This window comes from Yarrowia lipolytica, chromosome 1D (genome assembly GCF_001761485.1).
Source record: "Yarrowia lipolytica chromosome 1D, complete sequence".
NCBI lineage: Eukaryota > Fungi > Ascomycota > Dipodascomycetes > Dipodascales > Yarrowia > Yarrowia lipolytica.
The window spans coordinates 2539651-2555392 of NC_090773.1; the positions used below are offsets into that span (position 1 = coordinate 2539651).

The following is a 15742-nucleotide window of genomic DNA, read 5'->3' on the forward strand; positions in this document are numbered from 1 at the left end:
ACTACGTATATACTCGTGTAGAAGCGGACCGGAGGCGGGGACTCAACGTACTAATTTGGACTGACGAAGTTGGAGAAGCTGTCGTTGAGGAGTGAGACGTTGCGCAAGGCTGCAGATACTTGAGAGCATGTCATTATATAAGACTCCACAGTATCTTCTTGGCTCTCGTATGGGACAATAACAGACCAATACTGTCTCTATCCATTCCGGGACTACACATGGCCACAATGTTTCACCAATAAGACTGTGGTTGGACCGCTAGACTAAAGGGCGGAAAAGCAGTTCACGCCTGAGGGGTCATGATCTCGCCATTTAATGATTAAACACGACTTTTGATATCCAGGCGTATATATAGACCTGTCTACTCGCTCAATCTGTCTGTATACATGTCAGCATGGATTTTGACAACTTCCCAGCACCAGATCTGTCTCCAAAGAACATCAAGAGGTACCTAGTCACTCGAGTCACTTCTTTGAAGCCTCCAAAGCTCACGGTTGAGGAAAAAAAGCACATCAACCCGATTCCTGCCCTTCGACTTCTGAACAGGAAGCAGTGGTTGTTTGTAGCTGTGGGATTCTGTGGCTGGGCTTGGGACTCGTTTGATTTCTTTTCTGTGTCGCTGGTTGCATCTGAAATTGCCGAGAGTCTCCATGTGTCTGTCACAAGTATCACCTGGGGTATCACTCTTGTGCTCATGTTGCGATCTGTTGGAGCTGTCATCTTCGGAATGCTGTCGGATCGTTTTGGACGAAAATGGCCCTTCATCACCAACTGTGTCTTGTTTATTGTCCTGGAATTGGGCACCGGGTTTGTACAGACATATAAGCAGTTCCTTGCCGTCAGAGCTCTGTTTGGAATCGCAATGGGGGGTATCTACGGCATGGCAGCAGCTACAGCCCTCGAAGACTGCCCAGTACAGGCCAGAGGAGTCATTTCGGGACTGCTACAGGAAGGCTATGCATTCGGATACTTGTTGTGTGTCGTGTTCACCCGAGCCATTGCCGATACTTCTCCTTTTGGGTGGCGCGCTCTTTTCTGGTTCGGTTCGGGTCCTCCTGTTCTCATCATCATCTTCCGACTATGTCTTCCTGAAACCGACACCTATCTTCTTTCTAAAAAGAACGCAGCAGAGGCCGAAGGTATTGAAAAGAACTTCTGGCGAGGCATCAAGATGACCTTCAAGACGTACTGGCTCATGTTTGCCTACCTGGTTGTTCTCATGGGGGGCTTCAACTTCATGTCTCATGGCTCACAGGACTTGTATCCGACCATGCTCAAGAAACAGCTTGGATTCAGCGAAGACCGATCTACTGTTACCAACTGTGTGGCCAACTTTGGAGCTATTGCCGGTGGCCTTGTTGTGGGTCACGCTTCTTCTTTCTTTGGAAGACGACTGTGTATCATGATCTCTTGTGTGATAGGGGGAGCGCTGATCTACCCTTGGGCCTTTGTCACCAACAGTGGAATCAATGCTGGAGTCTTCTTTCTGCAGTTTTTTGTCCAGGGAGCCTGGGGAGTCATCCCTATTCATCTTACAGAGCTTGCCCCTCCGGTCCTTCGATCGTCAATGGTAGGGGTGGCTTACCAGCTGGGTAACCTGGCTTCTTCTGCTTCTTCAACCATTGAAGCCACTATTGGAGAAACATTTCCCCTTTATGACAAATTCGGAAACGAAAAACCAGGAGTGTACAATTACAGTCTGGTGATGGCCATTTTGATGGGTTGTGTCTTCTTTTTTGTGCTTTGTGTCACGTTTCTGGGTCCAGAAAACAGACAGGCAGAGATGATCTCTGGAGGCTCTGAGCAGGATAATGCCTACGAGAGGAAGCTCGAAGAGATGGAGGACGAAGAGAAAGGGGTCACTGAGAACATTGAAAGACGTTCTTCGAGCGATACTCGATAATTGATTAATGTAGGGTGTGTGTGTGACGAGTAACGAGTACTACCTGTGGTTGAGAGTATGAACAAGTAAAGTACATCCTGTAGTCAATGAGCGGTCAAGTATCATGTTGCAAATTACTTGGCTTCTTAGTTTGATTTTTAATTTCCCAACTAAGAGTCCAATTACACTCTGTCTACTATGTTCTTATCACATCAACAATAAGCTCTCGCATACAACAACTCAATCAGCAACTTGTAAACATCGATTCGTGCCTACTGCTGAACACACTGCCAGCTACTGCTTGCAAGTGCGGAAACGACCCCAAAACACCAAGAGCGTCTTGCGACCATGCCAAACATCATCTGGATCCCGTTTCGGGAGACACAAGCTGTCGATCTAATCACAGGACTGGGCGACACCATCGAGAAGCAGCTGAACCAACCTCGAGACAAGTTTACAGCCGACCTGAAAACAGCCAACGACCTGCGTAACAACATTCTCAACCCGCAACCAAACGCCAGCTATCTCGACCACCTCACCAAGTACTACGCCCAATTGACATACTGGACTACCAAGTTTCCAGCCGGATGCGATAGCCTGGAGTTCATGTGGTACGGAACTCTGGCCTACACCGCCAATGCCGCCCCCGTCATCAGTCAAAGCCTTCATTTCGAGCGATGCAATCTTCTCTACAACCTGGGCTCGCTGTACAGTCAGATGGGCGTCAATGAGGGAAGGCAGGACGCAGACGGTCTAAAGATGTCATTCAATTACTTTCAAATGGCAGCAGGATGCTTCCAGATTCTCATTGAGAACGGCTTGCCAGACTTGGAAAGTCTCAACATGCGAGGACTCGAATATGACACCATTTGCTGTGTTAGAGATCTCATGTTGGCCCAAGCACAGGAATGTTTCTGGCAGAGATCGCTGCTGAGTGGCTCACGAAACTCTCTGGTGGCAAAGCTCGCGCAGCAGGTATCTCTTCTTTACGACTCGGCGCTCGCCTGGGCCCAAAAGAGCCCGCAGGTCCGAAGCGAATGGGTGCATCACATGACGTGCAAACGACAGCACTTTCTAGCGGTCGCACATTACCGAATGGCACGTGACGCACTGGATGGATGCAGATATGGCGAGGAGATTGCACGTCTCAAGGCTGCTCTTAATGCCATCAAGGAGGGGACAGGAAAGGGTATGCTCAGAAGGTACCTGGTGGAGAGCGTGGCCGATGATTTGAACGGAATCATCGACGTAGTAACCGAAGATCTCAAACGGGCCGAGAAGGATAACAATCTTATCTATCTCCAGTCTGTTCCTCAGACAACCGCTCTCGCTCCTATTACACCTGCACTGATGGTCAAATGTACTCCTCCCGTTGAGCTGGCTAAGCCCATAGAGTTTCTCACAAAGGACAAGCTGGGTCTTCCGCTGTTTGTCAAGCTCACGCCCTTTGCCTTTCACCAAGCCCTCGTTCTTTACTCTCAGGAATGTGATAAGATTGTTTCATCTATTGAGAGTCAGCTGAAGAACTGCACCAACAGCAAAAACCAGGCTCTCGTGGAGATGGCGCTACCGGGATCATTGGACTCGGTCGAGAAGCCCAAGGGTATTCCTGCCGATATCATTGCTCATTCCGATCAGATCAAGAGTGAGCGAGGTCTTGAGACCACCAGAGAGGCCGTTAAGGACGTCCAGAGACTGGCAGCTACCGCGCGACAGGAGCTAGAGGCCGCTAAGGCTGTTCTTGACGACGAAAGAAGCGAGGACGAGATGCTGAGACGTAAAAACAACTCTGGATGGACCAGATTCGACTCCAAGGAGGCTGGAGCCCACCTTTACACCCGTTTGGCAGAGCTGGAGCAGTATCTAGCTGATGCAGGGGCGTCTGATAAGCTTGTTCGAGGTAAATTGGATGAAATCGACTACCTCCTGTCGATTCTCAACTCAGGGCGAAGTGCTCTAGAGAACTACTTACCATCGTCTGTTTCTGGAGTTCGGTCTCCCGAGGTCAAGCGGCAGGTGCCCCACTTGCGAGATCTGCTGAACAATCTGGAGTCATTGGAAATCAAACGAGCTCAGTACATGGATCGACTGTCTCTAAAGCAGCAGAATGACGACATTGAACCTGTTTTGGAGTATCACATGAATAAGCTCATTCGAGAGAAGCACGCCAACCTGCGTCTGACCCTGGCTGACTTCGAGCCCATCACATCCAAGGAGCTGGAGAAATACACTGTTGACCAGGACTGGGCCTCCGAACAAAAGGAGCTTCAGGAGGAGGTGCTAGAGAAGCTTGACGTTGCCAACAAGGATTTCCGATCCTCGCTGGACATGAACGATGCTGCCATCCATAGAGAGAACGCCATCCAATCTCTGGAGGTTGCTTACTTTAGCTACCAGGAACAAAAAGACCACCTCGATGCTGGGCGAAACTTTTACAACCAGCTTCTGGGTGAGATTTCCATCTTCCACAAGAACTGTAAGCAGTTTGTGTACGAGCGAAAGATGGAGGGAGCTTCTCTCGAGCACGAGTTGTCGTCTATGCACTTGTCTGAGCATGAACATAGCGGAGGCCACAGCGATACATCCTCCACTCCCCTAGCAGCTCCCAGAGCTCAGAGAGCCAGCAACTTGAGCATGTGGAGCCCCGAGGATGGTATTCGGTTTGGGTAATTATGGCTATACGAGTCTGGCATTTTGACATTTACTTAACTCAGCATTATTACAAGTATGTACGTCTGTACAGAAGTATGTATGTACATACTGTACTTCTGACTAATGCAGTTTCAATCACAGTAGTTTTACGAATGTAGATGATAAATGCATTGTTATATATAAAGCGAGTTAGATGGATTTTCGAGAGATGCTTCTTACAAAGTGCCAGGCTTCTTGAACTTGAGAACCATTTCGTTTCCGCTGTGTGTGTAGCCGCACTTTTCGTAGAAAGGCACGTTCTTGTCGGAGCAGTCGAGAATGACCTTGTATGCCCCGACCTGCTCAGCGATGGCTGTGAGGGTGTTGATGAGATGGAGACCGAGCTTCTTGCCCTGTTCCGATGAGGCCACAGCAATGTCTTCGATGTGACCTGCCGAGGCGCAGTGGTGGATCAGCTTTCGCTCAATGACCACAGATCCGATCGCCACGACTCGGTCCTTGTCGTTCACAATGACCACGTTGTAGTATGTGTCGTTTCGGTCCTGCCAGTACTGGAACCGCTTGATGAAGTCGGATTCTGAAATGTCTCCGACGGTGGTGAGTACCGCCAGGGTCTGCAGAACTCCTCGGTGGTAGTCCGAAGCCTGCAAAGGCCGAATTGTGTATCCCGGAGGCAGACGGGCCTCGACGGACTTGGGGATGAGCGCGGCGTTGAAGAGCGGAGTATCCATGGCGTTGTAGCTTGTGTAGGGGGTGTGTTGTGTTGCGGAGAGCATGATGATGGGCTGCTGCAGAAGGGTTTTATATGTGCGTGGAGATTTGTTTGTGACAGTTCAATGGATGGGAAATAAGGGGCCCTTGCGAGAAATGTGGTGGAGCTGAGGGATGTAAAAGGATTCGGGATGGGAAGGTTCGGTGCAGGGAACTCTCGCCGCTATTTATTGTCTCGCTAGCCCCCACAGATCAACTCTGGGTCCCTTGTCCATACTTTTCCAGCCAGCCTATATTTACTCTTGTCTAAATTTAGAAGCCGCGATAAAGTTCGGGCTGGGTGTTGTAGGCAACTGTATGCAGGCTGGCGGCGGGCGAGGAGCATTGTGGCGGCGGCTGTAGGTGTCTGAGAGGAGGAAAAGAAACGGTTTGGGAATCTTCAGGGTGCGCTGAGCATTTCCTTGCGTCCCTTGTGTCTTCCAGTCGCCCCCAAAAACCAAACATGTGCACGTTTGTCTATGTTGGCTCCTGTTCACACTGCATATTAGCTCGCTTTAGTATACGCGAGAGCGGTATTGTAGGGCTCGTCAATAGGAGCGTAGTATAGTGCAAAGAGGGGAAGATAAGAGATTGTGCGTTTTAGCGTCTGATTGGGCAAATCGCCGCGTTCAAAAAAACTAGGCAACACGGCCTTTTCTCGCACTCCACGCCTGTTTTTGGCGGTCTTTCCGAGTCTGCTGAAACAGCCGCACCAGCCTATTTCTTTCGGAACTTTGTTTTCAGAAAAATAGAGACACGCAAATAAAGACGCGACCGAGATTCGAAGGGTGTAGCTACGTCTGGAAGACACGTAATCACAATGGGAAACGAATGAGTGGTGGCCGTGGCGACACTGACATGCAAAAAGAAGACCACTCGCCATACACGGTACCCCTCGATCAACTAACCCCGTAATCCAGCCCTATAATTACGTCTCCCTACTTTTCCCGATCCTAAAGCTCCCGATATGCAGCAGCCTGGAAGGTGGTGTGGAGGAAGGAGGTGTGTGGGAGACATCTTTGTCCAAGGAGGCAGAGTATAGGGACGAGGGCGTGTGTTGTACGGTACTCGCGGAGAGTGCTCATGTCATGAGGCTGGTATATATAAACAATCTCATCTTTTCCCAATCCGACTTTCATCTCAGAGATGGTGTACACGACAATTATCGTGGTTAGTGCGTGTGGATCATATTAATTGGTCTACAGCTAATAACGCGGGTGCACGGAAGGCCTTGACATAATATCCTTATTACTTGAAGTTAGTTGAACTTTAGTTGGAAAAGGAGTGGTGCTGGGGGTACCTATTTCGGGGTTTCGGAAATGCCACTGCGACGAAAAGTGTTATGATCAAGAGACTAGACGTGAGTTTTAAACAAATAACTAAAAATATCTACATCTTGTTACACGATTATTTCGAGATACGGTGGTTTGTAGCTTTGGTATTCAAGTACCTTTTGTTGGGCTTTTGTTGGAAGTTCTCGGGCTTTTGTTGATAAAGGGTAAAATTACACTAGTTCTGGGCGACACAGCATTACAAATAAAATAGTTCTGGGCGACACTTCATTCGGTAGATCTCCATCGAGGAAGTTGTTGCGAACGAGTACGATAACCGATACATTCAATATACTCGTATTTGTATTCTCTTCCTCTTTCCAAACCATCTGATAATACCCGACATCTGATAAAATGACCCTTCTTTAACCATCACCATTGCTGCCAAAGTCCCCAGCCTTCGAGACACCCTGCATTCGACGTCATAATACATACAGGAACTCAAGACAATGCCGTTTGTGCTCTGAAACGCCGTCTAAATAGCCACAAATGTCTACGAACGTGTAACAATGCCGGCAAAAAGAAAACGCCATTCAAATCGAGCTGTTTTAGCGTCTCAAAACGTGGTCTATTTTTGGCCTGACAGCCCCCAAAATCACACTTCCCCATATTACTGTACAACTTTAAAATAGGCGAGTGATGCGGTGCAAAAAACTGCGGGTAGAATTGCGAGCTATAGGGCAGTTATGGCGGGGGTCGCGTCAGCCTACCAGTAGCGTGTTTTGGATGATTGTATGCTTCACGTGATCTCTCTCTCCCCCCGGAAAAATCGCGTGACCATCCGCTCTTCATTACCAGTGCACCCCCTGCCCCTTCTTATCCCTCAGGACGATCTCTTCAAAGTGTATTTTGGACGTGCTTTTTGACAGAGTGCAGCTCGCGATATTGTACTGCAATTAACGAACGTGTCTCGAACATTCGCACATCACACCATGCAACGACTTCGAATGCGAAAACTGCTCCGGCCGTTGCTGCTGGCATGTGTGATTGCAGGCCTCTTGCTGTGGTTTGTGCCTCTGGACTCGGGCGTCCGTCTGTCCAGCTTGAAGCAATCGGTCGAGGAGACTCCTGTGCCGGAACACCCTGGAAAGCCCTCTGAAGAAGAAAATGAGAAGAAGAAGGAACCCAATGTGCCCGACATGAATGTGGGAGCCAACGCCCGGCTCAAGGGCGGCGCGCCTCCTCAGTTGGCCGACTCCTACACCCCCAAGGACGGGACCATTGAGCTGATTTCTCCTATTGGAGGCCAATCTCGAATTGGAGGAGTGGGAGCCAAGCTGCTGCCCAAGCCCAAGCAGATCCCCCGAAAAGAAAAGTACCCCGTCAAGGACCCCTACAAGCTGCCGTCCAAGTCTACCAACCACTGGCTTCCCAAGATCCAGGCCGCAGAGCACAGGGAGTGCAAAGACCGGATGGATCGACTCAAGGAGGTCAAGACCGTCATGGACCAGACGTGGCAGCGGTACAAGCAATTTGGATTTGGCCACGACGAGATCCATCCCATTACTGGTAAGGCCCGAGATCCCTTTCTCGGATGGGCTGCCACTCTTGTGGACGCTCTGGACACTCTGTGGATCATGGACATGAAGGACGAGTTCAAGCTGGCTGCAGACAGGGTGGCCGAAATCGACTTTACTCGGTCTGGTCGAGACGTGATTCCCGTATTTGAAACTACTATCCGATACCTTGGTGGTCTTCTGTCTGCCTACGACCTCTCTGGTGACAAAAGACTCTACTACAAGGCTATTGAGCTGGGTGATAACCTCATTGGTGCGTTTGATACACCCAACCGAATGCCTCTTCTGTACTACAGATGGGAAGATAAGAGCACCAACACTCGTCGACGACCTGCCCAGGGAGCTATTGTTGCTGAGCTTGGTTCCATGACCATCGAGTTTACCCGCCTCGCTCAGCTGACTGGAAATAACACTTATTTTGATGCTGTTCACCGAATCACAAAGGAGTTTGAGAAGGCCGCTGACCAGCAGGTGATTCCTGGCCTGTTCCCTGCCCTGGTTGACATTTCTGGCTGTGATCTGACACAACCCGGTGAGGAGACCGACCCTATGGTCCAGCTCCCCGTGGCCTTTGCTTCTCCTCAGCGATGCAAAAAGAAGGGTATTACTCCCATGACTGCACATGCTGGAGTTGAACAGACTGTATCTTTCGGAGGCCGAATCGACTCACTCTACGAGTATTATATCAAGGAGTACATTCTTCTGGGCGGTGCCGACGACACGTACAAGAACATGTACATCCAGTCTGCAGACCAAGGAGCCAAAATGCTGCTCTACAAGCCCAACACCACCTCCTCAGAGGAGATCCTCTTCTCTGGAGACCTCCATATTAACCCTGCCAATCTTCAGGACATTGTCTTCTCTCCTACCATGGCTCACTTGTCCTGTTTCCTGGGAGGCATGTATGCTATGGGGGGCAAGGTTTTGGAGCGACCAAAGGACGTGGAGATTGGCAAACGGCTTGCTCAGGGCTGTGTCTGGGCCTATGGCGCCACGGGAACTGGAGTCATGCCCGAAGACCTGTCTGTGTCTCCATGTGGGGACTCTGGGGAGGGCATTGATGAGACCTGTGAGTTTGAGGCGCCCAAGCTGACTCTGCACAAGTACCTGCTTGCCGGAGACGGTACCGTGGTCGACACTTCTGAAGAGGAAGAGGGCAAGGTCGTTGAGGAGAAGATTGGTGGCCAGAAGCCAACCATGGAGAAGTCGCCGTACTCGCTCCACGAGCTCGGTATCGCCCCTCGATCCAGACGAGAAAAGTACCCCCACATTCGTCTGGAGCAGGTGGCCGACTTCACTCCTCTCATCAAGCTTGACGAGGATGAGCTCAAGAAGATCCCCAAGAAGTTTGCAGGCCAGACGCACAGGTGGCGGCAGTCTGGAGTCTACGACTTGCCCCGAGACTTTGTCAAGGCTTCCCCTCACTACCTGATGCGTCCCGAAGCCATTGAGTCAGTCTATTACCTCTATCGAATCACAGGCGACCCTGTTTGGCAGGAACGCGGCTGGGAGATGTTCCGATCAGTGGTTAACCTTTGTTGGGCTGGTCATGGAGCCTATGCTGCCATCAGGGACGTTACTGATTGGCGAATGGACTCTAATCGGTTCTATGACGAGCAGGAGTCTTTCTGGGTGGGTGAGACCTTGAAGTACTACTACCTGCTGTTTGCCGACTCGGACGTTATCTCCCTAGACGAGTGGGTTTTCAATACGGAGGCTCATCCTGTTAAGAGACAGTAGACAAAAGACAAGGAGTGATTTGGTGTTTACTTGATGGAACAGGTTTCTGCAAAGGGAATGCCAGCTTGCATATAATTTATATAATCAATGAGTTAACGATATGGCCTGAGTACGTACAACTTTGCATCTGCAAGGCAGCGGGAATGGTGGATTACCGTGGTCTACCGTGGTGGAATTCTCGATACGGCGTGGGAGAAACCAAAGTGAGGGAGTCACTAGTCTACAGCACTGGTGAGACATGCAATTGACATGGCGAAGACATTCGCAGTTCTGTCAGGTTTGTGGGTTTCCAGCGGCCCTGCATTCTTCATGAGCCCAAAAGTGAACCCTCGCGTACGTCCCCTAGGTTACTGTTGGCGGCTTTATGTCTAGTGGTCTGTTTACGAGGTGGAGGGTGAATCTTCGTTGGTGGAGTCTCTCCAAGGCCTGGCTACTTGTCTTAGAGAGTTTCTGTCTAGAACTGGTGAGTGCCAAGTTGCCGGCAGCAACAATGATTTCTGCAAGTATCGTCGCTATACTGAACCAATTGTGTACATTGTTATTGGCACCCTCGTCATGTCACCCTCGATACGAACATCCAATGGAAACAAGGATATCTGGACAGCTGTAACACCACAAGATGGTCTGAGACAGCTGATCCTGCTCTTGTCTGTTCGGAGTGTATTCGGGGTCCGTCGATTCATTTGGAGGTTATTCCGGGCTTGTTATGGCAATAGGTTAGCAGGACACTTGCCTGAAACGAGTAGTACCGCCAATGAATGTAAAAACATTGATGATATCTCATTGACCATGTTCAACGATGCTCTGGTGGTGCAACAAGCGTAGCGTGCACTCCCACAATCACATTCCACGACCCCGCTATAGTACAACAGTAGACCATGTCAGAGCCGTCCCTCCACTCCGCTTAAACAAACCCATTTCGGTCGAGAGTTGATATTACAAGTACAAGAAGAAGATCACAAAGGCGATATTGATACTGACGACAATCATACTCCAGGAGAACGGTACGGTGAGTCGTGCTGAGGCAACCTCCGACACGAAACCCACGCTCCGGACCACCAAATGCTGTATTTCGTATGCCCGGAGAATCTTTGTGCCAGTATGTATTGGAGCTTGAGTTCGTCTACTGGATTATATCGCACCGTTCGTATTTTTGTCTGTTAGTTGTAGTCGTCCGGGTGGGCCTGCAACTTTATGTTGTAGAGAATGTCCGTGTGAAGGAACCGCCTGGACAGATTGGCATTGCAGCGGAAAGCACTCTCCCAGGCATGCCGTCAACCGTGTTCGCCACCTTGTCTGCTGCTCTATCTGCTTTTAGTTCGGAGACCATGAGGTATGCTACAAGTAGAAACAAGTGGCTGGATGTCTCAAACAAGGCACTATGATGTACTCGTAGATGGTACAGGTGGGTGAGACCTGAAACCGTTGAAGGGTCTAACTTATCCAAGAAGCATATGAACGAAAGCGTCTCCAAATACACCCAGCAAACAGAAACTCCCACAGACACGGACGCCCACAGCGGTGCAGACACACGTACGGCAGGTACCAGGGCCGACTGCCCCTTCCTTATCAGAACGCCAAGCCCGGAGGGCGGAAACGTGCTCACGATAAGTCCAAGAGACGACAGTGTGACTACAGGTCTATCGTGCCAAGACAACCCTATCCATCCGGCTTGCGAAACGGTGGGCCGGATTAAATTGGAGGTTTATTTTCGGTCAGCCCTGTGCGGCATATTGTGGCTTGGGCAACTGGACGGTTGAAACCTGGGTGTACAGACCTGTCCGAAATATGAATCGAATCAGCAGAGCGAGACGAGTACAGCGGCGAAGTCCCCACGGCTGTATCTCCCCTTTTTTGACCTCCGGTCGCCTTCCCAAATAAACTCTGGCAGTGCAGTCTGGGTGCTACACTATCGCAGCGTGTGCAAAACACATGGCGGACTGTTCAGGCGGTGCTGTCTGACGGAATAAAATTCAAAGCAGATAAATCGAGGGGCAGAGTCGTGGTGAGGAAGTCCGCCAAAGTCGGATTACATTTGTGACATCTGAAGGATGTAAACTGGCGCTTACAAATGGCTGAATGTTAGCGTCCCTTAAACTCTGGCAGTGTCAAAAGGGTTCAGACGCCGAAAGCCCAAAGACACTTGGGCCTTCCCGGAGCGATAGCACTGCCCCCTTTGTCTGTGTGGAAGACCCGGTGAATGTCGAGTACCTGCTTATGCAGCGACACATGTTTCGCTGGTGGTAATGGCGGCAAAGTTGGGTGTTTGACACTGCAACCCGAAATCTCGTGCCAGATTGTACTGAGACTTATATCGAGGTGTGCGTTCGAAAATCACTCTATAGCACCGTGGACGGCGCAAACCATCCTTGTCGTGCGACCGGTACCGCCCACTCAACCCACAGATGGTCGGATTGTCAGATTGGCCAGGTACTGCGTTCCTGACCAGCAGCGTTTAAAATAGTGTTTGGACACTCAGGGTGGGCAGCCAGATAGGTTATCAGTGTGCCTCGAAGTCTCTCTAAAATGTGCGGCTTGAGGTCTGGGCACGTCTACTGTGCGAGGGTCTATGTCAGTGTGAAAAAAAGACGCCAAACAAGCGTTTAGGTCTGTGTGGTGGGGGAGGGGGAGATGAGTAGTGGGGCTGTGTGTGGATGGGGTGGATATATGGATATATCGGCATGTTGTCGGCTTTGTGTCTTTCCGGGGGTTAGGCCTGTTGAATTACATTCGCGTTGTGCCTGTCACATCCGCTTTTTTGTTTCTTACTCTCTCTCTCTCTCTCTCTCTCTCTCTTCTCTTTTTTTTTTTTTTTTTTGCCCCTTTGGAGCCATCCTCACGTTTTGCCATTTTCAACTTTTGTCATTTTCCACTTTTGCCTTTTTCCAACTTTTCATTTCCACCATCAAGTCGACTTTGGTTAAGCTCCGTTATGGCTTCTAACCTCAACCACGCTTCCACCACCATATCTCTGCACAAGGTCGGGTGCAGAAGCCCTGCATGGTGGGCAGAATGATAGTTCTGAGGAGCCGCGAGTCGTCAGCAAATCACCCGGTGTTGCGCTCCAGTTTTGGTTTCTGGACTGCCGCCTGGGTCTCTTGACGCTCCTCTCACCATTATCACCACTTGGGTGCATCTGTCATGGAGTGTCACTCTGTCACATCAGATCTATAACCTGCCACTCTAGCAGACAAAGGCAAACTCTACACAAAGGTTAAGATGGCAAGTCGATATCGATATGCTTATCCACTCTTTAGTCCTGCCACACTACCACAGAGATGAGAGCTGCACTGCCATCCACAGTTATATAAAGAGACCGATCCAGGGCCCTGGAGATTCCCCACAATCGTCTTCTCCACACAAAGAATAGAGACATGTTCAACCTCAACACAAAGTCATCAAAGGAACCCGAGGTCACAGAGGTGGCCGTGGACTCCACTCCCTCTTCTCCAGTCACACGAGAGTCCTCGCCAGAGTCCTCGCCTGATAACTCGGCAGTGGACCTCGAAAAGGGCAAAAAGTCCAAGTTTGAAATGCACGACCAGACCAACTTGCTTCCCCGATCACAGCTCTTTCTTGTCTTTGGAGCCATGGCCTTCTGTATGCTGGTCTCCTTCATGGACCAAAACGGTATCTCTGTCGCCCTGCCTGACATTGCCAAGGACCTCAATGCTACCGACACCATCTCGTGGGCTGGAACCTCGGGTCTCATTGCTAACACCGTCTTCCAGGTGCTGTACGGACGTCTCTCTGATATTTTTGGCCGAAAGCTCGTCTTCATGATTGTTGTTTGCACCCTTGTCTGCGCTGATATTGGATGTGCCTGTGCCCAGACCTCTACCCAACTTTACATCTTCCGAGCCTTCTCTGGTATCGCTAACGGAGGAATGTCCTGCCTCACCATGATTGTCGTGTCTGATATCGTCACCCTCAAGGAAAGAGGCAAGTACCAGGGTATTCTGGGAGCTTGTGTTGGTCTTGGTAACACAATTGGTCCCTTCCTGGGAGCTGCTTTCACCGAGAATGTGTCCTGGAGAGCTATCTTCTACCTGCTGGCTCCCATGGGTGGTCTCTGTGCTGTCGTCATCTTCTTTATCCTGCCCTCCAAGAAGCCCCAGGGCTCTGCTATCCAGAAGGCCAAGGCCATTGACTACCCCGGTCTCTTCTGCTCATCTGTGGCCCTCGTGTTCCTCCTTGTCCCCATTGCCGGTGGAGGATCATACTACGAGTGGGATTCTCCCATGGTCATCTCCATGCTGTGCATCGGAGGTGTCTTCTTCATTGCCTTCTTTGTCATTGAGGGTTTCTTTGCCAAGCTTCCCATGATGCCTCTTCGAATCTTCGGCACCAAGGCTCTCTTTGCCCTCATGATGCACTCTGTGCTACTCGGAATCGCATACTATGGAGATCTCTACTACCTACCAATGTACATGCGGAACATCCGAGGCTGGTCTTCCATGAAGGCTGCCGGCATGTCCTGTGCTCTGGTGACCACCCAGGCTGTTACCACTGTCATCTCTGGCCAATACCTCTCTCGAATGGGCCGATACCTCGAGGTCATCTATTTTGGCTTTGGAATCTGGACCGTTGGAGCCATCATGAAGTGCTTCTGGAAGCGAGACTCCAACATGGCCTTGCTCATCTTCTCTCTGCTGTTTGAAGGAGCTGGCGTCGGCTGCTGCTTCCAGCCTACTCTTGTTGCTGCCCAGGCTCTGTCCCGAAAGGAGGACAGATCGGTTGTCATTTCTTCTCGAAACTTCCTGCGATCTTTCGGCGGTGCCGTTGGTCTTGCTGTCTGCTCTGCCATCCTTGCCAACTCTCTCAAGGCCGATCTTAAGACCAAGAACCTGCCTTCTGAGCTGTACGAGCTCATTGTCAAGGCTCCCTTCTCTCTGCCCGACCTCTCCCATTACCCCGAGTATCGAGACCAGGTGCTAGACGCTTACATGAATGGCTCACACACTGTTTTTGTTTTCCTGTGCCCCATTGTGGGCGCTTGTCTGCTGGTGACTGTGTTTGTCAAGGACCACGGTCTTCAGACCCATGAAAAGAAGGCTGCGGAGGCCAAGACTGTCGAGGACAAGGACAAGGACGAGTCCGGCACCGACTGCGAGGACATGACCAAGGGTGAAGTCCTTGTTTCTGAGAAGGAGGGCAAGCTTTCTCGAAACTCCTCGTCTCAGTCCATGCACTTTGGAGACCACACTGCTGTCAACACTCCTGCTCCTACGGGATATAACACTCCGGTGGTGGGCACTCTGTGTCACAACTCGCCCAACTTCCCTCCCATGGATCACAATGATGTGATCACGCCTCTGGAGGACTTTGACGAGTCTCCTCTCCCTCCTCACTCTCCTAACTCCAGCGGTAAGCGAGTCACTATCCAAGAGGAGTAATTATTTATTAGCTAACTGCGACCTTCATTAAAAGTATATAGATGAATAGATTGATTCAAAGAGATGCCAAGTAGACTACAGTAATTGGAGCAGATCCACCTTCTGCTGTACAGCTACAAAGTAGGGCTTCTGCTGAACCTCTGAGCTGGTTGATGACTTACGCCTTTACTGTGTATATTTAGCAGCGATCATCACGCCAATTAGCACCACCTCAATTCCTTGCCTTAACACTAACGTTTTCTTCCGGGCCAAAATTGCTCACCATAACGCCACGGACCGTGTCACATATCTCAGTCACCCTGGCCACGTACTGTACCAGTCCAGATCTACAGTTGCACACTCTGGTAACCGCAGTGTACCTGATCGTCTAGGTTCAAGACAAGGGTTGAGAGGGCTGTGAGACAATTCTTGGCGCAAGTTACTGTAGAGAAAAGTGATGCGGCCGGAATGAGTACAGTCAAGGCAATACTGGGG

At 50.3% G+C, this 15742-nt stretch overlaps 5 protein-coding genes across 5 annotated transcripts; 4 read left to right on the top strand and 1 right to left on the bottom strand.

The window, feature by feature from the left end:
- Positions 1–394: 394 nt before the first annotated feature.
- On the top strand, positions 395–1903 carry YALI1_D25400g (uncharacterized protein; the record flags this gene model as incomplete). The annotated part of the gene is made up of 1 exon (XM_503058.3): positions 395–1903. The coding sequence occupies one exon, from the start codon at positions 395–397 to the stop codon at positions 1901–1903; it is 1509 nt and encodes a 502-aa protein (XP_503058.3).
- A 327-nt stretch (positions 1904–2230) lies between these two features.
- Positions 2231–4552, top strand: YALI1_D25419g (uncharacterized protein; the record flags this gene model as incomplete). Its single annotated transcript, XM_503059.3, has 1 exon — positions 2231–4552. The coding sequence occupies one exon, from the start codon at positions 2231–2233 to the stop codon at positions 4550–4552; it is 2322 nt and encodes a 773-aa protein (XP_503059.1).
- A 197-nt stretch (positions 4553–4749) lies between these two features.
- YALI1_D25450g (uncharacterized protein) lies at positions 4750–5310 on the bottom strand (the record flags this gene model as incomplete). The annotated part of the gene is made up of 1 exon (XM_503060.3): positions 4750–5310. One exon carries the CDS (start codon positions 5308–5310, stop codon positions 4750–4752), a length of 561 nt encoding a protein of 186 aa, XP_503060.2.
- Positions 5311–7547: 2237 nt separating this feature from the next.
- YALI1_D25472g (uncharacterized protein) lies at positions 7548–9872 on the top strand (the record flags this gene model as incomplete). The annotated part of the gene is made up of 1 exon (XM_503061.3): positions 7548–9872. One exon carries the CDS (start codon positions 7548–7550, stop codon positions 9870–9872), a length of 2325 nt encoding a protein of 774 aa, XP_503061.2.
- A 3374-nt stretch (positions 9873–13246) lies between these two features.
- YALI1_D25529g (uncharacterized protein) lies at positions 13247–15268 on the top strand (the record flags this gene model as incomplete). Its single annotated transcript, XM_503062.1, has 1 exon — positions 13247–15268. The coding sequence occupies one exon, from the start codon at positions 13247–13249 to the stop codon at positions 15266–15268; it is 2022 nt and encodes a 673-aa protein (XP_503062.1).
- Between the last annotated feature and the right edge of the window lie 474 nt (positions 15269–15742).